At 35.7% G+C, this 25,689-nt stretch overlaps 4 protein-coding genes across 5 annotated transcripts; 1 reads left to right on the top strand and 3 right to left on the bottom strand.

The window, feature by feature from the left end:
- Nucleotides 1-1,237: 1,237 nt before the first annotated feature.
- Nucleotides 1,238-6,636, bottom strand: LOC133874243 (probable sugar phosphate/phosphate translocator At3g11320). The gene is made up of 4 exons (XM_062312116.1): nt 5,600-6,636; nt 3,906-4,009; nt 3,549-3,777; nt 1,238-2,128 (listed from the first exon to the last, which is right to left on the bottom strand). The coding sequence occupies exons 1-4, from the start codon at nt 6,038-6,040 to the stop codon at nt 1,982-1,984; spliced, it is 921 nt and encodes a 306-aa protein (XP_062168100.1). The 5' UTR covers nt 6,041-6,636; the 3' UTR covers nt 1,238-1,981.
- A 76-nt stretch (nt 6,637-6,712) lies between these two features.
- LOC133874242 (neutral ceramidase 2) lies at nt 6,713-13,452 on the bottom strand. Its single transcript, XM_062312115.1, is given in 11 exon segments — nt 6,713-7,414; nt 7,564-7,733; nt 7,861-7,924; nt 8,396-8,521; nt 8,624-8,894; nt 8,983-9,247; nt 9,999-10,352; nt 10,984-11,192; nt 12,073-12,131; nt 12,133-12,473; nt 13,125-13,452. Coding segments are annotated over 10 exon segments (2,361 nt in total). The 5' UTR covers nt 12,424-12,473; nt 13,125-13,452; the 3' UTR covers nt 6,713-6,862.
- A 2,600-nt stretch (nt 13,453-16,052) lies between these two features.
- LOC133874244 (large ribosomal subunit protein eL33w-like) lies at nt 16,053-18,214 on the bottom strand. 2 transcript variants are annotated; one of them, XM_062312118.1, is made up of 5 exons: nt 18,092-18,214; nt 17,951-17,986; nt 17,628-17,856; nt 17,502-17,544; nt 16,053-16,280 (listed from the first exon to the last, which is right to left on the bottom strand). In XM_062312118.1, exons 1-4 carry the CDS (start codon nt 18,121-18,123, stop codon nt 17,503-17,505), a joined length of 339 nt encoding a protein of 112 aa, XP_062168102.1. In that variant the 5' UTR covers nt 18,124-18,214; the 3' UTR covers nt 16,053-16,280; nt 17,502. The 2 variants fall into 2 exon arrangements, with proteins under 2 accessions (XP_062168102.1, XP_062168101.1); XM_062312117.1 differs by having other exon boundaries at nt 16,053-16,257.
- A 2,219-nt stretch (nt 18,215-20,433) lies between these two features.
- LOC133873623 (uncharacterized) lies at nt 20,434-25,013 on the top strand. The gene is made up of 7 exons (XM_062311353.1): nt 20,434-20,644; nt 20,773-20,985; nt 21,447-21,513; nt 22,605-22,936; nt 23,085-23,226; nt 23,524-23,649; nt 24,401-25,013. The coding sequence occupies exons 1-7, from the start codon at nt 20,623-20,625 to the stop codon at nt 24,783-24,785; spliced, it is 1,287 nt and encodes a 428-aa protein (XP_062167337.1). The 5' UTR covers nt 20,434-20,622; the 3' UTR covers nt 24,786-25,013.
- Nucleotides 25,014-25,689: the final 676 nt, after the last annotated feature.

Below are 25,689 nucleotides of genomic sequence, written 5' to 3'. Positions count from 1 at the left end.
ATATAAATTTGAAGAACCTGAGCACAATGTTTTGGTAGAAGAAAGAAAATTCCTCATCTAGACTTTGTCTTCCATATTCATTAAAGCATTTCTAACTAAAAAGTGGGCTGCTGAATTAGCTTTATACCTTACATGACGAACCTTAGAAGAAGGCAGGCTATTCAAAAGAATTTTAATATCCTCAATAAGTTGGCCGAAATGATTTCAGCAGACTTCTTCCTGCCAAAAAGCAGCCACCACATGTAAGGAGTCGCTTTCAAGAATGACCTATGAAGACCCTTCTCACTAGGGGTAGGCATCGGTTCGGTAGGCGGTTAATTCGGTCGGTTAACCGACTTTTGTCAAAATGCAGTTGATTAATTTATTTTGGTTAAGCGGTTAATAAGCGGTCGGTAAAACGGTTAATAGGTTGTCAGTTAAGTCGGTAAAGCGGTTAATAGGTGGTCGGTTAAGTCGGTTAAATCGGTTAACATGAGTAATGAAACGACGTCGTTTTGATTTTTTTAAAGGAAAAAAATAGGATCAAACGTTTCGTTTTATGTCGGTTCGAAATCAAAGGCGGTTCAGTTCTGTTACCGCTTAAACGGTAGTTAGGCTCGGCTCTGTTACCACTTAAAAAGGCGGTTCGGTTCGGCTCGGTTTCCAAACCAGCTTTCGAAATAAAATGTTATACCGACTACCGAACCGAAAATTGGTCGGTAAAGTTGGTAGGTGGTTGATAACGGTTCGATTCGGTAAGCGGTCGGTAGACAGTGAACGGTAGGCGGATAATTTGCCTACTCTTACTTCTCACAATAAAAAGACACTGCCCTCCATGCTGCTAAGTGCTAAGGCCTCTGCCAGTCAGGATCCTGAACAATTACTCAGGTACTTAATTATACTTATATTTCTAATGAAGAAGGGGGGGTTTAGATGTCAGAGGGCAAAAAGCTTTTGCCTTTCCATCCCTTAGATAAAGAGGAAGGGCAGGGCAGAGGCCTTTAGCATCCCATTAGGTTCAAAAATTGGACCTTACAAACACTCAGCCAAAGTGAATAGTCCCCTTTAGAACCCAAAGTTATTCCCTCAGCTCTAACCAATGGATCAAAACAAAGGGTCTGTAACTTAGAACAGATGCCACAACCACAATGGCAAGTTGGATTGCTTGTAATTAGATATGTCCTCTTTTTGCAGAGAAATTGAAAAATATTACCATCTCTAAAGCATCGTATATCTCATCGTATATATATAGTAATACGTACACTCAAACATTTTCCAATAATCCACTAAATCCATGCGAAATTATCAAATATGGCCCTGATAGATAGTTTGACAAACATTATACAGCTCTCCTCTATATAACTCACATGCATGGTAACAATGATTGAGTTGAAAAAAACATAGAAAATCTGTCAAAAAATGATCTATTTTGTTTGGGCCCAAATCTGCCCTGAAACAAAAAGCTAGTAGCCTGATGTGTTGGGGTGGTGGTTTTAAATGCTAAGACAAATCCGTTTGAAGACTTGAGAGGTGCCACAAACTATAACCATGGAAACTCCTCTTCCAAGCTTCCATAGGGTAAAAATTATGCAGGCCGGCACAATATAGGCATCAGCCTTAAGCTAGAGACCAAACAAACATTTAAAGTATGTTTGGTATACAAAATGACTATTTCATTAAAGAAAATTAATAGCTTTAATTGAAAATGAAAAAAAAAAATGGAATGAAATATACTTAGAATAGCTATTCTCATTCCCTCATGGGTAATGAGAATGGTTATTCCAAGTGTTAAGAGTCTTATCATATACTCTAACACCAATGCTATTCTATTCAATCTCTTCTTATTCATAATAAAAACCATTCTTTTTTTTTAATGGAATGATCATTCCGCAAACCAAACGCATCCTAATGGTCCTGAAAGCCTTGATGCTGGCCCTGTACTGCACACACAAAGTTGGAGAAGATAGACTGTGCTTCCATGAAGACCCCATGAACAAGTTTTTCATCTGTTCTTCTTTTTGGCTTCACTGTACATTACAACTCCAACGACTGTAAGCCCATAGCCTGCCATCCCAATTACCGAAATTGGGTTTTTGAATATCAATATTGAGACAACCACAGCAATGGCTCCTTTCGCGTTCCCCAAAACCTGCAAAGTTGAAGACTGTCAATCTCAAAGTATATTGGCAAATTTTTTTCATAGAAGATGTTCTTTATTGAGTGCAATCTAAGCAGTGAATACATTTAGCAGAAATCTTTCAAGACTGATCCATCCAAGGCATGCCTTTTATCTTAGAAAAGCACACATTCCCATTAAACTAACATTTAATTTGTAAATTTCCACCAACTTAAAAGATTGCATCAATGTCCCCTAAATTCCTAAAAATTTGCCATCAGCAAAAAGACAAAAATAATCCTTTTTTTTTAATAAGACAAAAATATCACATAAAGTTGAAAAAAAAAAAACTAAAAACTAAAAAAAATAAATAAATAAAAAAGGTGGAAGAAGAGGTGGCTCAACCACTCCCATTTGGCCGGTCTGGGAGTGGTTCAGGGGTGGATCTAGGTGTTGGGGGTGGGGGATGAATGTTCCTCCCAAAATATTTAAAATGCTTCTTTAAATATACATATTTTATAAATTTATCCCCTCAAAATGATATTTTCGTCCCCCTAAATAACATTTTTGTCACCCATTTTTATTATTTTTTAGTTTTGCCCCCTCTTCCAAGTTCCAACATAAAAAATCTAAAATACCAAATTCATTTGGTTTTCCTTCATACTCCGGTTTCCTTTATTTTTTAGTGATTATTATGCAATTATTTAGGTTTACAATATTTGTTTTGGCATTATAAGTTAAAAGATTTAATCATTTATGACTGCACTATTAATGTTTTGGCTTGACTCTCAACATTGTTATTTGAGGTTTCAAGAGATTTTGTTAGGAAAAAGAGTCCATGCTCAAAACTCAAAAGTACCGATTTTCGTGGATCCTATAAATCGTGTTTACTTTATTTGCTAGTTGTTTATACTATTGTGCATGTGTTTGTGATATCACGGGATTAAATTTAAGACTTCTATGCTTTTTTTTTTCTTTATATATATATATATATATATATAAACACACAAATAGATAAATTATATTTATATAGTTTGTCTCTCCAACTTATCAAAAATATATAAATAAATTTGTCCCCCCACACCAAAAACCTGATTCCGCCTCTGGGTGGTTCGGCCACCCCTCCCTCTTCCACCCCTTTTTTTTTTTAAAAAAAAAAATATTAAAGATATTTTTGTCATTTGAATTGGGGCACATTGTAAATTTTTTGTAGTTTGGAGAATATTGATACAATCTTTAGTTTGAAAAAATATTACAAATTGAGTGTTAATTTGAAAAGTATAACAATGTGAAGTTCAATTCACATGCGTAGAAGCAAAACATTTAGCAGTTTAAAATTTAATTATTTTAATCAATACTTTAACACAAACGGTTAATACCATGTAGGACTGATTTTAGTAAACCTCGTAAAAGGAGGTGAAAATGGGAGTGAAATATATATATGGGGGCATACCTGGAGGGTCAAAGCGCTTGTGTGTTTGGTGACCAAGAAATTGGTCAAGTTGACAAAATATGCTAGCGACGAATTGAAAAGCAAATACCAGACTATTTTGATATCTTCTCTGGCAAGGGCTACTGTGATCTCAACCACATTTTCCTCCATCAACAGTGTTGCTGGAAGTAAGAAAACTACAGCTATTGGTGCCATGTACAGCAGCAGGTTCATAGAGTTGAGCTTTTCTCTGGAAATAACATTGTAATAATCTCAATATTCTAGCTTAATTAATTATTTGGGAGAAAATTAACTGAGTACAAAGCTTAAGCCCTAATTTCCTGCAATATTGCAATGGAAAGAAAGAGAGGTCCATACCCATCTGAGGACAGCAAGATATCCTGAAGCACTGACTTTAATGCTCTTGCAGCTGTAGCCGAAACACACATGATAAACCCAAACAGATGGAAACTCGGTTCACCCTGCATCAAATAATTATAGGATAAATTACAATTCACTGTAATTGGACACTATTTCCGAATTACCACATTTTACTGAAAATTACCCCCAAATATTTACAACAATTGAAAATGACAAATATATATATATATATATGAAAATGATTCTCTACTTTATTTCTTTCCTTATGTATTTTATTCTAGGTTTTACTGCTTTACTACTCTATAAATAGAGGCCTCTATACATAATACGTATCAATATACAAGATATAGTCCTAAACTCTCTTTCCGCTTCCGCTCTCTCGCTTCTCGATCATCATATATTTCTACATTTACTTAATTTGATTAATTCATTGCTTAGTGCAGTCTTTGGTAAATTGTGACTAAGAAATTTCAGTCATGCTCTATTTAATGCTCCGTTTGTTTGGGTGTTTTTTATATTTTTCAGTATTTGGTGCAACTGAAAATGATGGTCAACGGAAATCAATTTTAGTTTGACCGTAGAAGCCTCTTTAATTTTTTAAAAACAAAATCGTTTTATAGATTTAAACTCTTCATTCACGTTTGTGGGAATCCGTTACCGCTGGGCATTGGAGTTTGTTAGTAGCCCGAATCTACCGCCGAAGGTTCCCGAATTTTGGTATCTAATCGTCAGATTCCGATAAAATAGGCCAAAATCAGACGAAGTCCGGCATTGTCATTGGATTCCGGCGACTAGATTCCAGCCTTCATCGCCAAAATTCAGAAACAGTTGCCGGAATCCTGCCGGCCAGTGATAGAATCTCGTCACCGGTGATTTTTTTATTCAAGCTAAATGCCGAAAAATATTTTTAAAGAAATAATTTATTAAAAAAAAAATAATGTCGTTGAAAATATTTTATGACGAAAAATATTTTACATCAAAACAAACGGAGCATAAATCTTAGAAAGTAAGAGGGGGAAAAGAATTAAGAAAATAGACACCAAAAAAAAAAAAAAAATTCTTTTTTCTGCCCTTCCTAAAAACTAAATAGAGGTTAGGTTAATTTGAATGGTTGACTTCGGCCATTTCTTCAATTCATGAATGAATTACCAGCATCAATTCAAAACTATGGATTTGATCCTCGACTTCATCTTGTCCTCGAAAATAAGATTGAAAATTAAAGTAACGTCGATCTTCGCTTTCCAAGTGATTTATATGAAAAAACATTAAAAGGGAAAATTCAGAATATCCGTTAACCATAAATGAGGGTACAGAAATACATGGGATATATAAGAAAAGTATTTATTGAGGTAAAATATATATACAGTATCTTTTCACAATTGCTATCTAACTTGATCGTCGGAAAAAGTGTCATAGAACAACCCGTCACACCTTTATTTTGCAGATTTGGAACAGGAGACGAGGATCGGAGATTTCAATCTAAGTTCCGATCTCTGTACAACGACTTCGTTACGAGTTGACACGTCTTAGTGAAAAATAAGACATCAACGTGTGTGTATATATATTTAAGTATAAGTACTCTCATTGGTGATAGAGATAAACTCCTAAGTGCTCAATAATATAAAATTAAGTGGTGCTTTTACTCCTAATAATACAAAGAAGAAAAATCACTGAGAAAAAGGAAGTTTTACCCCACTTGCAATGATGACCCCTGCAACGACAGGCACGAGAGTCAAGTAAGTAACCCAAGCCTCCATCTTGCTGCTCACCACGTAGGCGAAGACGGCGGTGAAGAAGGGTGTGGTGGCCCCGATCGCCTGGTTAAACGAAACCGGAAGGTACCTCAACGACACGTTCCCACAGACCACGGAGAAGCAGAAAACGACGCTGAGCCCGGCGATCTTGAGGAGCTGTGCGCCGGACTTGACGCTCTGCATGGGCACCACCTTCATGAACGCAATGGCAACGTAGCTGAGCAGGGAGCAGGCGGCCATGTGGCAGAGGGTGAGGAAGACCGGGTACTTGAACCCGTAGTTGCTGAGCAAGTACTTGTTGAGAAGCAGGACGCCGATGTTGGAGCCGTACCACGCCGCCACGATCCCAATCGTCGACCACGGGATCTGGTTCTTCATCGGCGTTTTCGAATTCTATAAGGTTTTGGATGCAAAAACTTGGGGGAGAGAGAGAGAGAGAGAGAGAGAGTTGAAGATTTAAGGAGGTAGCTTGAAGGTCAAGGAAGCTCTCCGGACATGCATGCCAGTTGAATGATAAAATGTGTTAATCCTGTGAGTACTAATTGTGGTTCATAAATCAGACGGTTGCTGCCAACTAGTTAAATGTGCATGTCTGTACGGCCATAATTGTCAAAAGACTTGTCAAGTAATTTTCAATTTAATTCTGGTAGTATTGACTAGTTGCGCACCACTTCCACGCCCCAAATTGACGTCTCTTCAGCAACGACATGTAGCTTTCTGTTTATCGAAATCTAGCCTCCTCTCTCTACGACCTGTCCTCGTCAATTTGCCTGCCTTCCAAATTTGGATTTCACTACCTTTTGCCAAGATGAAGGGTTACCTTTGACACTGTTTTTGAAGCCAACTTCATGGTGTTGTTTCATTACTCTTGCACTAGTCTCATGGAGTTTCCCAAAACATATTATGAAACGAGAGAGTCTGGATCTTGTTTTCGTCATTTCTCCCACATTTCAATTAAAATAATCTATGTACGTGTTGTTTGGTTCTACATGTGAGAGAGAGACTTAAAATATTAAATTTACTAAATCTTATCAGCTTAAACTTTTGAGATAAATAGTAATTTATCAGTTGATTTATTGCTTATTTAGTGTTAGTTTTCCTCAAGGATATATAAATCGTCATTCCATACTTGTTTTCTCTTTGAACCTACAATTTCTCATTTCCTGCATACATTTACGTTCAATGTATATTGTTACCTCTCTATGCCACTACAAAGGCACTAGATGATCCTGAGAAATGGCGGATTGACCCAAAAAGTGATTTTGATGCACCAAAATGGCTTATCCGGTAAACACCTGAAGGTGCAGATTCAGGAATCCTCCATTCCATAGTTGCATGGCTGTAAGGACTAAGCTTTTCTGGCCTTGACCACTTGAACCGTAGGCAGAAATCATCATCGTCATAAGCTGGTGCCCATGATGTCTTTTGGTCCTGGAGAATCTCAACCAGTGCAAATGTGGCCTCTGTCAAAAGGTCATTCCTCGGGCAAGCAGACCAGAAGGTGACTGTAACCATTTCACGCTTTTTGAAGGTGGAATTTGGAGGGACATCAGTTTTGACATCCCCAAAATTCACGCCAGGAGGAGTGGCGTCTACTACAACCGGTGGAAGTAAGCTGATTTGCTTCCCAAGGAGATCTGGGGGCTGCGTGCCCGGTTCAACAGTTTGGCCACTAATGAGAGCTGCAGCTAATTTTTTGAACTCTTGAATGTAGGCATCAAGTGTGTGTGGACCATACAGTGTGGAGGCTCCCTGACAATCAAAAAACACCAGTCAGAGGAGGATTTACGCAATGCTGGGGATTCTGCAAGAGAATAAGTTTTTGGAAACAGGACGACTCATGAGCTATGCAAGATTGTTGTCAGCAAGATTATGGAAACAGAGAAATAGGTGGCACAAACCTCGTATCTTTGCACCTGGTACTCCTCAACGGTGGTCACATACTGTGAATATGTATTGGTCAGCCCTGCAATGACTATATGGACATTGTTGTCAAATTCTCCATTACTTCCAGAAGTAAGCACAGTCTTAACAGCATCACGGAGGCGCCTGCCAGCCATGGTTGTGAATTCTGCAAGAAATAATATGATCTCAGACATTAAACTATCTATTTGCACAGTGCATATAATACAACTTGTGAATTCTGCAAGTAGTATTCCAATGGAAGAACTGTTAAGAGTACAGCAGGGTTGTTTTACCTCCTGGAACGCTGAGAATCACAAGTTGCCCTATCCGCAAAATTTGAACCGGTAGTATTGAGGGCTGCATAAATAGTTAATCCACAATGTCAGAAACACCATTGACCCGTACATGAAGAAATTTTACAGACAAAATTCTTTAGAAACTGATGACAGTGCTTCAGCAATCATCAGAAAGCATCACCAAAATCTAACAATTGCTCCATAAATGTGTTCCACTAATAGCAAATAATAACCTATAAGTAGGCCAACCATCACAAAAAATACTTCCAACTCCAGAAAATCAATTCAGTTAGTTACAATTAATGTTGCGAAGATTCTCCAAAATGTGCTCTAAAAAGGAAAGCTAAATGGCATGTTTATAAACAAGTTCAATTACTAAGCATGGCTGATGTATGAGATTTCCAGACAGTTCCAATGACTTTAGAGTCCTGCAAAGGCAGTTCATCAAACATAGTGCTTGTAAAGAAAGTCAATGTACTTTTATATGCTTCTTCAATGTTTATATTAAGTGCAAACTAAATTGGAAACTCACTGCCCAGTCATATGGTTCCTTCATTTCACCAGTATCAAGCAGAATTGGCTTCGGACACTGACATTTGATTTGTTCCTGACTCGGTGTCTTTATCAAGTCCCTCACTACCCTCCAGAACACATTTCCCTGTAGAAGCACCCAAGAAAAGAATCAACTCACAGTTTAGGTGTTCCACCATACAAGGGCATTGTACAAAGACGGGTCAAACATGTACCGGCAATTTCATACCTCATCATCTCCCTGCTTGAAATCAAATGCTCCAGGACCATCAGTGGTCCCTGCAGCAAAAGAAAAGCCCAAGGCAGCTGGGCATGTTTTCACCACCTCATGACCCCCTCTCGCTTTAGGAAGTGAAACCTCAAGGTTGGAGAAATCTAGATATGTGTGTCGGTAATCAACTTTCCCTATTAGGGGTTCAGTCGCTTTGCCAAACAGTTCCAAAGCTTTTCTGAATTGCCTTTCTCCAATTATACGAGTACTCTCAAATTCATCAGGGTAACTGCCAAATGACCATAAACAGCTTAAAAACAATACTACATATTTGAATGTTACACTAGATGTAATTTCAGGAATTTGAGAGTATGTACCCTGGTCCCCGACCATAGCATAATTCATTTTTACCATTGCAGGTACTGTGATCGAAATCACAACGCAATCCAGTGTCTATGCAATATGCACCAAGAACATTCGGGCTTACGTCACCACAATTTGATTGACAGAATGCAGATACAAACTGAGGCCTATCAGCTTGCCTGAAAGCATTCCTGACCCGTCTTGCAAGACTTGAAAACCTAGTTGCAGGCCGTCCTCGAGAAAACTGAAAGTGGGCGGCAAGTCTCATAAACCGAGTTCCTGTTTCATGCATTGTATACAATGAAGTTCAAAGCATTTTTCTGTTTCCTAAGAAAAGAAAGGTATTCTACAAGATCTCATGCTGTGCACCTGGCCTACCTATGAACCAGTTGAGTCAATTTACTAATTCGATCAACTCCTTGAGAGATGGGTGTAATCCAAAACGAAAAATTCCTTATGAGCTTGTTAATGGGGTCCGAGTTACCAAAATCTAAGAAGTTGGTATATGCCTAATTTCTCAACATATAGTTCCTCTAATCATATTTGGTAAATGAACCAGAGTCAATGTCTGTCAGTGTTGATAGTTCTTCCGTCAGCATTGGTTTCAGTTGCAAATCAGAAAATAAGATTCACTAGGCTGTTATCAAGTTAGACTGTTGTCAAGTTAGAAGCCAGTGTATCATATGCAATGTTTTTAACACAAAGAAACTATTTTTACTTGATACCTAGTCTACCACATGATAACATTATAACAAGGAAGTTTAACTGATAGAAAGTAAATTTCTGCAGTTTTCAGATTAAGTTGGAAGATTAAATTTGAACCTATAATAATCATGTTTGGCAGGTTTGGCACATAAGGTTCTGGTTGAGATAATCTAAAAATAATGGAACTGATTTCTGGCTGGATTCCCTGAGCTGAAAACAAATATGAGCAAATCATGTAATATTTTAAAGACAATTTTACAAATTTGAACCAGACATAAATACAATGCCATATCCATGCACTATTATTTGACTAGAGTTAACTTACGGTTTTTATTGGGGTTAGGAACTATGGTTGAGATTCTTCGAGGGATTCCTTCAGTTCCAGATTTATTGAAATACTCATTGAAACCTTCCAGAGAGCCCTTCTGTTCAAACCAGTCCTCCATAAACCGCGCTGCAGCTCCTTTGTTGTCACCACTTATTAATGAGTTTGTACGGCTCATTGAAGTTCCATGAGTAGCAAACCAGTTAAAGCTACCTACTGGTCCCCATTCATCATCCACAAATTTTAAGAGGGTCATTTCTTTGTCAACATCATACTTATAATTAGCCCGCTCTTCTGCAGGATTCTTGAGATAAGCACTTGGACTACGGTTCACCCCAGCATCTAAAATCTCTCCTGTGGAACCATTACAAAAGTTGTCATAGAGTCTCAGATATCATAGAACATATCTTTAATAAGAAAAAACAGAAACCTACCAAAGTTCCACTTAACCTCATGAGGATATTAAGCCAGGAAAATGAGCAAAATGCATCATTACATGCTAAGTAACAAAATATTTCTTTGTGGACAGAAAGTACCATAGTCCATAGATGCCTGAGTATAAATACCACTATACATAAACATATGGAAAGTTCAACAATAAATAAAAATAACAAATAAGCATTAAAGCTATAAAGTCAAGGCTTTAGGTATTGATTATCTCAACGCCAAAATTTCTCAAAAGGTTTGGGTTATTTGGTAAACTTCCCAAGCACAAAGAAAGTCTGCACCTATTCAGCATTTATATCTGCCGAACGACTCTGCTTCATCAATGAAGTATGTTCCTCAAACCAAACCAAAATAAAAAGAGAGGATCTTCCCTCTTATTATTATCTTCCAGGTATTACGTATCAGCTGAGTGCATTTTTTTTTCTTTCTTTTAAAGATATGCAGCTTGTTGAAACATAAACCTTTGGTGGTAAGCGCATCATCAAAGATTAAGAAACAGATATGGTTTTTCACAAAAATTTTGAGTGACCTTCCTTACCTTTATTCACAAAAATTGCCCCTGGTCGAAGACTTTCATGAGCTTGTACAATGCTTTTCTCGATGCCATCAACAATGACATCAAATGACTGGCGTACAAATCCAAGAGATGTTACAATATATATAACATATTGGAGATAGCCTCCAGGACCAGCATGAGTATGGATACCACTAATGGCGACATTCTGCTCTGTGTAAAGGTCCCCATACCTAAACAAAGGAAGATATGTGATTTAAGGCAGCAATACCATTGGCATCAATCTAGCAAGAGTAAAAGAAAAATAATAAGATACATTTCTGATGAAGAGGGTTCAAGTTCTAATGTCCTGGATAACGCGATCTCCTTAGTAAATGCTGATTTTAAAGCAGATTCTTCCATGGGTTGAAGAAATAGATTGGATTGTCTGGCATACTAAAGGCAAGACTGTCTTAGACATGAGAATATGTAAGGATTTCTTTGCAACTATCTACTACTTTTGGCAAGAGAGAAATGAAAGGATATCCACAAATAAAGCTCCGCATGTTCAAAGAGTGGTTCAGAAAATACTGACGATCTTAAAATGAAGCTCTCTAGGGTGGAAGAGGTAGCTGACAATGAGAGAAAACATATTCCATTGTGGTTGAACATTTATACAAGATAAGGGAGGAAGACAACAGTATGAAGGTTGCTGTACGGATTACAGATGGGAGCTTGACAGAAAGAGTTATTGTTTCATGATTTATATTTTTTTGGTACAAGTCCTCTGTTGTATAATACTCTGCCTGAACTCTGTAGACAGTAGATTTGAAAAAGAAAGGGTAGGTCTTGCTCTAATAGAATCTTATGCACTCCTTGTAATCCCTTTCCGTTCAACAGGATGAGAAATCTCATATCTGGTTCAGACTGGTTGTACCTCCTTTCGGTAGGATTTGAGCTGAAAGTTCATTTGCAGAAAAAGAACATGTCCAAATATGCTAGGTGGCAATTAGTAATATGTAAGCATTGATAAATACTCAAAACAGATCGTGTTATGTTTGTACTCTATTAATGTACAGATACTGCTGCACTGAAAAAAAAAATGGAGACTCAAGTGTAATGAGGGTTATCTACCTTGCTTTTAGTCTCTCGAGTACTTTAATAGTCACAATTTGTGAGGCCATGCAGCCTGCAGGCATCAAGATTTACAAATACTAAGCGGTTCCCCTGAGGTTCTGCCACAATAAATGAACGAGCTCGCAACCTGAAGTGAATGCCAGATGTAGTCTGTTCCAAATTTGCATAACCCATCATATTGACATCTGCAGCAGGCCCTGTTATGTCATAGCTTCCAAGACCAATCAAATAATGGGAAGCCGATGAAGTCCCTCCAATATTATGTAGTAAGAATGATAAGAAAACCAGGAACCAAATTGTTGCAGATGTCCACTGTACATGGCCATAGAGAAAACAAAGCATCCCCATAGCCCTCTGGGCCTCTTCTAAACAGTATCCTTCACTCAATTCTTTCCATCCTTGAGCAAAGAAAAGATAAACCGTGAGATGGTATTATTTTATTGATACAAACAGAATACTAACTTGTTCCCTCTCTCCTGTAATGCTCGCAATAAAAATAAAAATAATTAATTAATTAAAAACAAAAAACAAAAAACAGAATACTTTTTTTGATAAGTAAAAGGAGGATTAACCATGGAGCTATTGAACATTACAAAAAACAGAATACTAACTTGTAACATCAAAGAATCGTAGCCCACAAGCAGCTTGATTAGAAGAATAGCACTTCCAACAAATTTCATCTCAAAACAACGTGAAAGTTCAGGTTTTCCAAACAAAGGTTATAGTAGGTGAGAAAATAATCATTCAATATAAAATGGGTATGCATTATAATAATCATTCAATTCCATTCGACTTTTCAAATTACTTTCCGTGCAATCACCGAAGGCTTCACAACTACTTGAATGGAACGATAGAATGGTGTCCCCTCCAACTGCTAAACATCTATCTATGCCAATTTTGGCGATGTCAATCCTCAAATCATGATCCAACATATACCGAGCAATAAAATTTCCCACAAACAGACTCATGTATATGCAGCAAATGGATAATACTACTAAGAGAAAAGAAAATCATACAATAATAGCTGAATATATGCAAGTTTGAGTTACCTTGGCACAAAAACGCAACTCAGTGTGGCCATGGCGAGAAGAGCTTCAACGGATAGATGCATACGTATGATACCGTAGATAGAAGAAAGTGAGAAGAGGGTGAAAAGCAGGACGTATCACAAAGTGACAAACCCGAAAGTTTGTCCACTGTGGGGTCAGCGAAAAGACAGGAATACGCTTACGAATTACGATGGAATCCAAACAGTAACATAACACTAACAGTATCAAATTTTTTTTTACTCTTCTTCAAAAAGCAATGGAAGATTCAAGAATATACGAACCCTTTTTCACACGTTGCTTCGTGAAGCTCGCAATTGCAATGGAAGGTGCTCACACGTGGGGGAGGAGCTATAAACGAGCATTCAACGTAATGGGTAGAATGGTAGGTATTAGTGATAAGCCTTGCAGCGCTGAGGAAGAGCGACTAGCCGCTGCTCATTGTCCTCGATCTGACATGCAATTACATTCTCTGGTCTGATCATCACTAAAGGACCGTCCTACATTAAATAAGAAGAAGATATTTTTACTCTTTCTTATATTTTTTTTTTTTTTATTTTATTTTAGAAAAGTACACATAACCTCCCAAACTATCACTCAATTGTCAATGTACCTCCCAAACTACCAATTGTGTCAATATCCCCCTTTAAACTATCAAAAAATGTCAATGTCCCCCTTAAGAACAACAGAAAGACAAAAAGACCTTAATTTTTTTTTAATAAGACAAAAATGTCCTCATAAATTCAAAAAATTAAAACTAGAACTAAAAAATTAAAAAAATTAAAACTAAAAACTAAAAATTAAAATTAAAAAAAAAAACGAAAAAGGAACAATTTTTTTTTTTTTTTTTTAAAAAAAAGCAAACAAAAAATAACTGAAATTTATTTTTTAAAAAAATAAAAAATAAAACAAATGAAAAAAAGAAAAAAAGAAAAAGAAAAACCAATTTTTATTAAATTAAAAAACGAAAAAGAACAATTTTTTTTTTAAAGAAAAAAAACGAAAAACAAAAAATAACAGAAATTTATTTATTTTTGTAAAAAATAAAACAAATTAAAAAAAACCAGTTTTTATTAAAATAAAAAAACGAAAAAGAACAATTTTTTAAAAAAAAAAAAAAAAAAGAAAAAAAAACGAAAAAAAAAACTGAAAATTATTATTTTTTTAAAATAAAAAATAAAAAACAGTTTTAAATTTTTTATTATTTTTTGTAAGAAATTTTTGTTATTTTACATTTTTTAGTTTTATTTTAATAATTTTATAAAGGGCATTTTTGTCATTAGGGGGACATTGACATTTTTTGGTAGTTTAGGGGGGGACATTGACACAATTGGTAATTTGGGGGGTACATTGACAATGATGCGGTAGTTTGAGAAGGTTATGTGTATTTTTTTCCATATTTTTTACATTCATTTTTAAATCAAATTGGGCCTCCCAAATTTAATAGTAAGTTTAACACTTAATTGAATGTAAAGTCTAAAAGTTGGCTCTACTTTTATATATAAGAGATGTAAATGTATCATTTCTCTACAACATAAGTTTCATTCTTGTGAATTTTAGATTTTTTTTTTCGTATCAGCGATTATTAAATCTTCTTGCATAATATGGTGCACGATCATAGCGATTATTAAATCTTCTTGCATAATATGGTGCACGATCATTGTGAGCAATGAAGAGAGTGTTGACTGTTGAGTGATCGGCAGTTTTACTCAAAGGGTGTTTATCTAAAATATTAGGATTTAACCGTTAGGATATTACAGAAAATCCTAACATAGGCCTTCGAAATGACAAAATATTCTTTTTTATTTTTTTATTTTTAATTGTTAATTTAAAATTAGAGGTAAATTTAAAATTTTATAAAAGTTTTAGGGACAGAAAAGTCATTTCACTCCTTTTGCCCTCTGATTTAACACCAAATCTCATAATTTGAGAAAATCATGATTTGAGAAAGAGCAACCAACCACCGCTCATTGTCCTCGGATTTGTATTATCTACAATCATTTGCTTCAATTTGACATAATTTGACCAAGTAATTGCGAGAAATCATTTATGAAATTCACTTGACCGAATAAGTGGTTGAATAATCTAATTTTTATTTAGTTAGGTAAATTTCATAAGTAATCACTTACAATTACCTGCACAAATTCTCTCAAATGCGAACAAATAATTGTACACGATCGATCTTAATCCACTTCTTATATGCAATTTTAGATCTGCTTGCAACATATGGCGCACAATCCAAACAACATAAAGTAAGGAAAAGAGAATGGTGTGTGATCGAAAGTGATCCAAATGACACTTGCCTAAAATAAAATTTTAAAATCACAGGTCGGTTTGAAAAGTGCCTCATGGTTATTAGTGGAGTGCTCTTTGAGGTTTTCCGATCTGAATTAAAATTCTCTCAAATTATCTGCTCGAATTTGAGAAAATACAGACAAGTAATTGTAAAATATTACTTATGAAATTCACCTGACCAGATAAGTAGTTGGACAACCTGATTTTTATTTGATCAAATAAATCCTATAAATGACCTTTCATACTGACATAATTTAAGTGGATCTTAATCCCCAACCATGCTGCTAATTCCCAAGCCACACGTTACACGTAAAAGCCAGCACTAAGCAGGAAATGCTTCTTAAAAGAAAACGAAAGGCACAAATTGTAAAACATTGCCTCATTTCTAACTATTGCCAAGGGCCAAATGGAACTATGGAAGAACCCGCAGCTACGACGAAAATTTGATAGATTGGCTTGCCTTATAAAACAAGGCATGTATGCAACGAGAGAGACATGTATGTATACAAGCCACATTCAGCCTCTACTTTTCAACGAGAGAGACATGTCCTCCTATGCAATCGACAATGAATTTCTTGATGTAGAAAAAATAAAAATCCAGAAAACCATAACTACTCCACATGAGAAATCAAAATATTAACAAGTCCCAAATCCAAAACTGGTATATGCATTACCATGAATGTTACATATCCATTAATAACCAAAGTGAGCCAAAAAGCCAGAACAAGTAAGTTCAATTCCCGAGTACAAAACCTTTAAGACTTGGCTTTTGAGCACATACAAAATTTGACTCTTTCACCTCTGATCTCCAATCTAGCATGCATATGCATAAAACACCACACTGCAGGCAGAGATAAAAGAGAACTGTACGATATCAGATCAAAACAGCAACTACCAAGGAAAATTATGATCTCACAATCAATTCATGATACTAATAAACAGACTAAATCTCACCACCAGATTTGTGAAAGGATGTTAAACTTCTTTCTATTCCCACTTAAGACAGATCAACTAAGAAACCAATAATTCAATCCAAAAATTAATGGTCATCATTTCGTTTCCGCCACTCTTATGTTTTCCCACAAGCCATTAAGTTTAACAAATTACAACTAGTGCATAAGAACATAAGCTTTATTCAGTCTGCTCTTGGGTGAAAGGATGAAATTTCAGTCAGAAGTTATACATGCAACTCCACATTAAGTCCACATTAAGGTTATGTTTGGTATGAAGAATAGCTATTCGTTTAGAAAAAGGGAATAGCATCTATTGGAAATGGAATAAAGTGGAATGAAATAACCTTGGAATAGCGATTCCCATGACGGTCATGAGGGAATGAGTCGAATGACTATTCATTTAATTGAGGAATAGCTATTCCTCAATTAAATGAAGTCATTCCTGCATTGGTCATGGGAATGGTTATTCCAAGTGTATATGAATACTTCAACATCAAGTCTATTTTATTCCACATTCTTCCATTCTTAATAAGGCTATTCCTTCTTTCTAATGGAATAGCTATTCCGCTTACCAAACATACTCTTAAGTCTAGTTTTTGCAGTATGGCAATTGGGTGTTTCCCAAATATTCATCAACAAATATGTGGTCTAAACATGACTTGTTTCAATAATCCTAAACAACCCAAAATTGAAATTTTCCGACACTGCACATATAAATTACTCCTCAAGAATAAAAATGGCTTTGCAGCTAGGAATAAAGCTAAAAAAAGAACCATAAGCGGCTTTGCAGTACCAATGGCATATCAAAACGTGTTTATCAACAAACTTATCACAGTATTACAAGTTAACAACCACAATGCTCATTAGAAATTTACAACTGCCACATACGACTCGGACACAATTTAGCAATCAAATCATCCCCAAACATTACAGGAGAGGCTACATTCTGGCCTCCCGCAATGTAACATCGATAAGCTAAACCTCATAATCCCCAATGCTAAACTAATATTGGTTACCCATTTCTACATTCCAAAGAAACAAAAAACAACGTAGTTACAAGTCAATCGCTTATAAAAGAACATGCCCATAAAACCAGACTGCCACAAAGATAGAAAGGGATGGGTCGCTATACCTCAAATGTTGCTGGGGTACATGAAAACCCTGACCCTAGCTCCCTGTTTAACGAAACAAACAAAACACAATCAGACCCAAATCGTCAAAATCAAATCGAACGAAACAGAACTAGCAAATTCAATACCATGGATTTGGGAGGGAGGTTAGACTTGAACTTGGCGCGCACTATGCCACTGTTACCATGAGGCCTGATGACCTTGCCCCAAATGCACCGGTAGTGGGTGTCGTTCTTCTTGACCTTCGCCTTGTAGATGTACGCCATGCGCTTTCCTGCGTACCACGCCACCTCCTCTTTGGTGTTCACGCCCTCGATCTGGATCAGCGAGGTGTTTGGATACTGGTTCGACTTCGACCTGAAAAAACCCAACCCAGATACGTATTCATAATCCAATCCAAACCCTAATTTAGCTTAAATTTCTGGGTAAAATGAGAGCCGCTCTCCGTTACCTCTTGTATCCGAGAATGGTTCCTCGTATATAGAGTCTGTGAAACAAGAAATACAAACAGGTGAACAAAGACTTTTAAGGTGTTTGAAGAAATCCATGAAAGAAGAGTTAAAGGAAAATTGGGAGAGAGGAAATCTGGGACCTGACGCGCTCTCCCTGGCGACCTTTCACCATTTTCGAACGGAGCTGTTGTGCTGGTCTGGGAAGACGGAAACCCTAATTACAGACTAGGTGGCAGCGGTCGAGAAATTAGTGTTAGTTGTGTATATATAGGACTGGGGATGTATCAGGTGTGACGGCATATAGGTTCTTTATGTGTCTCTACTGTTAGTGACGGTCGATTCGTTGCATATAGGTTCTTTGATCACTGCACGTGGGCGATCGGACCATTTTTTTTATCTTCATTTCATTCTTCAAAAGTTGACTTCCCCTTAGCTTTTAAAATCAATAATGATTCGTTTCAAAAAAAAAAAAAAAAAAAAATCAATAATGATTCTTTAAAATCAACAGTAATTTATCATAAATTTAATTATAATTTTAAGACACGTCAATTTAAAATGATAACAAATAGTTCATAGTATTACTAGAATAATATTCAAAAAAAAAGTATTACTCGATTTTATGAGCTATGATAGGCAGGGGACACTCATCCGTCCCTTGTCCTACTTTTAATAATATAATAATATATTATATTACTTTTTCATTTATTTTCTTCGATTTTATCACTTTTTGCTTTAATAATATATTATTATATTATTAAAAGTAGGACAGGGGACGGATGAGTGTCCCTGCCTACCATTTCCCCGATTTTATATATATATATATATATATATGTTAAGCATCATTTTTTTTTTTTTTTCTCTTTTTACCCTTTAAAAATTGGGTTGCTTTTAAAATCATCAAATTACTCATATATGAATGGTATGCTGGAATAAACTATAAAAGTTTAAGAGAAATGCTTTTATTATTATTATTATTTTTTTTTGTTAATTAAGGGTGGATGGAGCATGTCAACTCAATGGAGGTGTACGCAATATGAACATCATAATGCAAATAAGCATTTCTCAAAATATAATAATTATTTCCAGATATATTACATATCATTCTATTGTAAATTTCTTGCATATCTCTTGTAAATCCTCATTGAATATGGAAAATTTATAAATTTAATAGTAAATTTACAAATATCTTATACGGAGATGTAACAAATAATGCAACCAAACCTTTCTCATTTCGTTATTGGTTGACAGAAATTTTCTACAACCCATATATAAGAGTGACATGTGTCTTTTAAATTCAATTTTTTTTTTTATTAATACTATTAGAAAAGCATATAAAAAGCACATGTTATTAAAACAACATATGCTTCTCACATGCCAATGAACACATGTTAATATTATTAAGTGTTACAATGTACCTTGCTGAACTATTAAAATGGTTGCAATGTTCATTTTCATGCAATAAACAAATAAATAAATGATAGATTTACCCTCCTCCGCATAAGAAAAAACAAAAACAAAATAGGTATATAATGTTTAGAATCAATCAATTTTTTATTTTTTATTTTTTATTTAAAAAAATTATTATTATTTATTTATTTATTTTTATCTTATTAACATGTAAGTATTCCTATTTATACGTATTTAGTTCTTATTACAATACCTATTTATGTATTACCTTAAGAGTAATATTCAGATTTTTCGTTAAAAAAAAAAAAGAAAAAAATAAAAAGGAAGGTAATATTTTGGTAACGCAACTGTTGTGCACGTTAATACGTTTACTTCAAACTCATTGCCTTAACAAACATTCAAACAAGACCGTTACAATATCGATCGCATCAATATTCCTCTCAGACTTCTAAAAATTATTAATGTTGTTTAAGGCTAACAAGAAGATAAAAATAACTATAAACTTTTTTAATAAGATAAAAAAAAAAAAAAAACCATATAAATTCAAAGAAAAAAAACTAAAAGTCATAATTTTTTTTATATATATATTAAAAGAAGGGTGGTTGGAAACCCAGTCCCATGCGATTCTAATAATGGGTGGAACGATGAAGAAAAAAATGCTAATCACATCCTTACTATCACTTCAAAATGACTAATAAATTTGAAAATTCTTTATAATAATTTATAGACATCAATTTTACATAATAAGTAAACAATGCGAGATTTAATGCTCATAAGCATTTCTTATAAACCGTATTTTTTATATAGCCTACTCATATTCTCAACATGAAACCGGAGTGTTAGAATCGGGCACCTTCAAAAGATGCTCCGGGGTGGACCATCCATGATCCACCTCAGATGTTGGGTAGTTAGCTACCAAAAGTTTTATTTTTGTTAAGAATGTGTTTGAAAATATTAGTAATTTTTTATAGTTTTGAAAATAGATGGTCGTAATCAATAGTTTGAAAAAAAAAACATTAACAATAAAATATTGGCAACCATCTTCCGTTCAAGTTCGAGTTCAGACGACGACGACGACAACAACCAACGCTATTTTTTTTATTTTTTTTTGGTTTTAACTGCGTTTACAAGCCTGAACCCAAGAATTGATGGGGTGGACCCGAGTCGTCTACCAGTCTACCAGAGAGATCCACGCCTTTCTTACTCGCTAAGGAAACTTGCACTATATTTGTACATTTTCAGTCTCTCTAACACACACAAAATCATGGAGGAGCCACTGCTCTCAGGTGAACTCACACGCTTCGCGCTTTCCAAGTCTTTTTTTTTTTTTTTTTTTGGGTTATTAATTATAATTTTCAAGTTGATAGAAGCCTATCTCTGATATTTCTTTGATGGGTTTTCGTATTTGTGAAAGAACAAGGAAGTGAAGCGGGAGAGAAAGAGAGCGGAAAATGGAGTTCGTACCAGTACGTGGGAAGAACGGGCTCTGTGATTCCTACTACTTCGTTGGCCGGCACTGAGGTCAGCGTCGAGGAGATTCGGTCGGCGGCTTTTTTTTCCGATCCCTACCCGCCTTCCCTTCACAGCGCTTTGGTCAGCGAGCCCGAGCCCGAGCCCGATCCTAATGGTACGCGCATGTTTCCCAGCTGGCTATTTCTTATATGGGTTTTCGGTTTTAGTTAATGGGTCTGAGTTAATTTTGGGGTTTTGAAGAGCTTGCTTTCGATTGTCAAGGATTACCATCTATGTTTACCGAGTATTTCATTGGTGTTTTTTGTTTGGTTGCTGAGAAAATGTAGGAAAATAAGGGAAATTAAGATGTTAAAATCTTAGATTATTTGGAAATTAAGCTACAAAACCTCCAGTTTGACATGCCTTATAATATAATTTGGATTTTGAAGCTAGTTTATTTATTTATTTTATTTTTTTATCACTTTCAGATGTCAAAACAACATAAAACAATGTAATATTTTCTCACTAACCAAAGGAGACTTATACTGCTTTATGCTTCATTTTAACGCAATGAAGTTTTCATTCTCTTCCATAATCTTTTACCCTGTACACATTATCATGAGTCACTTCTTGCAGAGCAAGCTATTGTTTATCAAGGTGGATATGGAGGAGATTATGGTGGAGCCACCAGTGATTTCGGGAGGTTAGTTTGTTACTACGCACCTATTATCAAGTGCAGAAATTCAATGGAACTGATGTTATAATTTGAAAGGGTTACAGGCTGAGTTGCATGTCTTTAAGATTGTTAGTCTTATCTTAAAAATTTGTACCATGTTTCTGCAATGTTGGCATAATGTGATATGACATCGTTTTCATAAGATAAGCCTTGAAACACTTCCTCTTTCTCAGCTGTGTTGCACCCTTTCTTTTAGACATATCTTTCTTATTGCTCTTGCTTTTTCAGAAGGATTTGTATTGTGTTGTGGGCCTATCTTATTAGCCAAAAATCAACCAACTTTTGTGCTAGGATTTTGTGTGTGGTGACGTATAATAACTACAGGCGCAGAATACTTTTGCCAAGGCACAAATAAGAATATAGAAACTGTCTAGTATGGTAGTGTCACAATTAAGGGATGTGAGGACAGCCTATTTTCTAGGGAAACAAAATTTTGGACTAAAAGGGGAAAAGAGAAGAGGAAGAGGAAGAAGAAGAAGAATTTCAGTGACTTCGTTGACATATTAGCAACCTTCTTGTATCAAAGTGAAAACATCATGTTAGCAAGAATTTCAGAGAACCTGTATTAATTTTTCAAGAATTTTGCTTGAAAAACGAGGCTTTTATCTTCCCTATGCCATTTATTTTCATGGATAATCCATTTGTGCATTGTCATGCATATGGAAATATGCAAGGTAAGTAATTAGTATCTTTTGCACCATCCATTATGCCATAGTTAAAAAGCACTTTGTTTCATGCATTACTGCCCAATGCATGCTGGTGCTTGCTGCAAAAGGGCCAAGTATTGAGATAAATTATAGAAGATCCTGCCTGGAGATCTTCCACAATTATAATTGTTGCTCTCTGTCAAAGATTAGTCAAGGCTCAAGCATGAATCACAGATAGGTTTACCTCTAGCACTTGCTGTACATGTTCACTTAAAGCTTTGATTTGTACCTATGTTGGTATTTTTTTTTTCTTTCTCTATTCAAGTCCCTCTTTTATTGATGGAATTTTATCAAGTTCAACATCGTAGCATCAAATTACAAACTTTTGTTAACTCAATAATCCATGTTTAGGCAAATATTGGATGAAGTAGAGATACGTGAATTGCTCATTGATCATGTTGGTCATCGTTGCTGTTGGGGAAGTCGTCCTGCTCGGACATGGAAGATTCATGCAGTGGAAGACTGCAATGTTTATGTAGGAACCCTAGATACTTTTATAGAGGAAAGGGAAACTTTAAGAGAAACAGAACCATACCTCAGTGGGGATATTGATGGAAGGGATAAAGGGCCTGAACTTGGAATCTGGGAATTGGATTTAAAATCTGAGTTCCCTGTCCTATTTATACCTTATAAAGAATCAAAAGCGAAAATTCCTCATTCTGAACGCATTGAGAAATGCTCAGGTAAGGGTTCTGAAATTACAGACTCTTTGTGGTTAAGAAAGAATTTTAATGTAAAAGAAACTTGAATTTTTATCTTTTTGTTCTCGCAGTTACTAATAGTAGGAGTCTTTATTGTTTTGTCCTAACACAACCTTGGATGAGATTGCAGGATGTGCAGGACGGGGAAATATCGTCTGTTCTAAATGTAATGCAGACCAAGAACCTGGATTTTTTAAGGAAAATCAGATGGCCCAATGCCCTGTTTGTTATGGAAGAGGTTTAATTGCCCATAGAGATGGATCTGACACAATGTGAGTTGTTTGTTTGTTAGTAATTCATCTCTATGTGAATGTAATCACATCTGGTTTTAAGCTGAAACATAATTATTACACAGTCAAACTTCAATGGTTGTTCTTTACATCTCTTTAACTAGAACTTATCTGTGTACTTCATTTCTACCCAAATACTACAACAGGATATTTGAAATCAACAGTTTTGACTGTTAAGTTTGATATGCAGTTTAATGGTAGCTTCATGTTTTGGAACTGGATAGCTATTACTCTTGCAGTGGTCATGGTTCATTCACTCGGAATTATTTGTCTTTGCAGATGTATGAAATGTAATGGCAAGGGACAGATTCCCTGTGCTACTTGTGCATCTCGTGGGCTAATTAAATGTGAGACATGTCATGGAAGTGGTTCTCTTCTCTCACGCAATGTTGCAGTTGTTAGATGGTATGTCTGCTAGATTGACGATACGTATATTGCATATGCTCTGCCTATAAAGGTCAATGTTATCAGTTTGTACAAGCTAACCAACCTGCATTTCATAATGAATGAGGCTCAAAACTTTCTTTGAATTTGATTAGTTCATCATAGTGCATATTTTTTAGGCAGTCACTCTACTAGAAGGAATTATCTATTCTCTTCATGTAATGTCATGTTTCACATTCTTTGATATGGGCACCACCTTGAGGAGGTACCTGACTGTGAAGTGATTTGTGTTTAATGATCAAACATATAGGATCTATATAACCTTTCAGCGAAAATTTGGCTGCATAGAAATTTGAACAATTCATTAGAGTTTGAGTATTTCATCTCTTAGTAGGAATTTTATACGCGATGAATTTTGCATCAGAAAGCTACTTATGGACTGAATGGTGCCTGAAAGATGGTCCAAAGTCTCAGCAGGATTTATACGTAGTTTTGGTCAAGGGGCTAAGATGTAAGTTATCTCCATAACTATATAGGGGATAAGTTGACTGAGATTTACTTGATAGAATCAACTGTTGCAGGTATGATTTTTTGAAAGGCAATTCTATAAGTTATGAAATTATTTGTCTCCAGACCATTGTGTGATGTGGATAATCAGTTCTCATGTTCAAACAACCATCACTGCTTGCATGGTTGTTCATGTAAGAAATTTTCATTCTTACCATTTTCTGCTGGTGCTTCAATGAACGAGAAAAGAAAATTGCTGTTACAGGAAGACACTCTCAAATCGAAAAGTTGGTGCAACAAGCGGAGCAGCATCAGTTCCTGATGAGGTTTTCCACAAAGCCAAAGGTGTCCAGTTGTGCAACACTCAGGCATATCAATGCACTCCAGCCTTTTTTGCCGACTCTTTCTTCCTCAACAAGTTTTCTTCTGAAGTTATTGCGGACAGAGCTCATGTACCTCCCTCCTCTAGGGTCATATGTGAGAGGCATACCATCTCCGTTGTGCCAGTTACACGCGTCACCATGGCTCATCGTGCTCGAACCTTTACTTTCTATATTATTGGTTTTAGCAGGGAGGTTTACTTGAAGGATTACTATCCTTCACGGTTTTGCTGGGGTCTATGTCCTTGCTTGGAGTGGCTGAAGCTGTGATTTGGCAAATTTTCATGTTCCTTTGCTGCTTTTGCCGAGCAATAAGTTATGGGATTTCTCATTTTCAAAATATTTGGGACCAAAATTTCATTTGTTGGTAAATAGTTTGCTTGCATTGCAGCACTTGGGGTGTTGTTCTGCTACACCATATCACGGCGTTTGTATGTACTATTGCTCTTTACCATTGAGTGCTTTTTGAGATAATGAAAGTTCTGTTTCTTTTTGTAATTTTGGTTCTTCATATGTCCCATAATATTGCCTCTTTAGATCCTTTATACAGTTAAAAGACACCATCTTATGTAGTTTACAAACCAAATTACGATCGAGCGTAGTGGTCATATTTCACGACAGCAAATCATGTATGGCCGTCTGGGGATAGAACAAGCATTCACACCAGGTCAGAGTCTCAAATGCCCCATAAAAAGAAAGGAAAAAAAGAAAAAGAAAAAGAAGAAATAACTCTTGAATTTATAGTTATGAAAATTACAGTACATGCGTTAAGGATCTATTCACCACGGGTGTAATTCCGGCAGGTTATAACCTATCATTTCATGTGCACAGCGATGTCAAAACACTTTATATAAATGGATTTTCTTGAAATTATGGTAAATTTATTTAATAACATTTGTTTTATTGATTTTTCACAAAACCAAGAGAGCTTAGAAATTTTATTTTTCTTTTATTACAAGTAAATTTTATTTTTAATTCGCTGCAACCATTCAGTTCCACAGGCTCCCTTGTTGGGTTAGGATTTTAATACTCGAATACAACGTCGAACTATGATAAAGTGGGAGATAAAAGCACTGCAAAAGATAATTATTGTGCATTTTTGGTGAATTAGTTGGAGAGATTTCATGAGAACAATAATTGAGATTTTATACTATTGGGATATGCTATGTTCGGT

This window comes from Alnus glutinosa, chromosome 7 (genome assembly GCF_958979055.1).
Source record: "Alnus glutinosa chromosome 7, dhAlnGlut1.1, whole genome shotgun sequence".
NCBI classification, from domain to species: domain Eukaryota; kingdom Viridiplantae; phylum Streptophyta; class Magnoliopsida; order Fagales; family Betulaceae; genus Alnus; species Alnus glutinosa.
The sequence above is the reverse complement of the archived record's forward strand: the minus strand, read 5'-3'. Positions and strand labels throughout refer to the sequence as shown.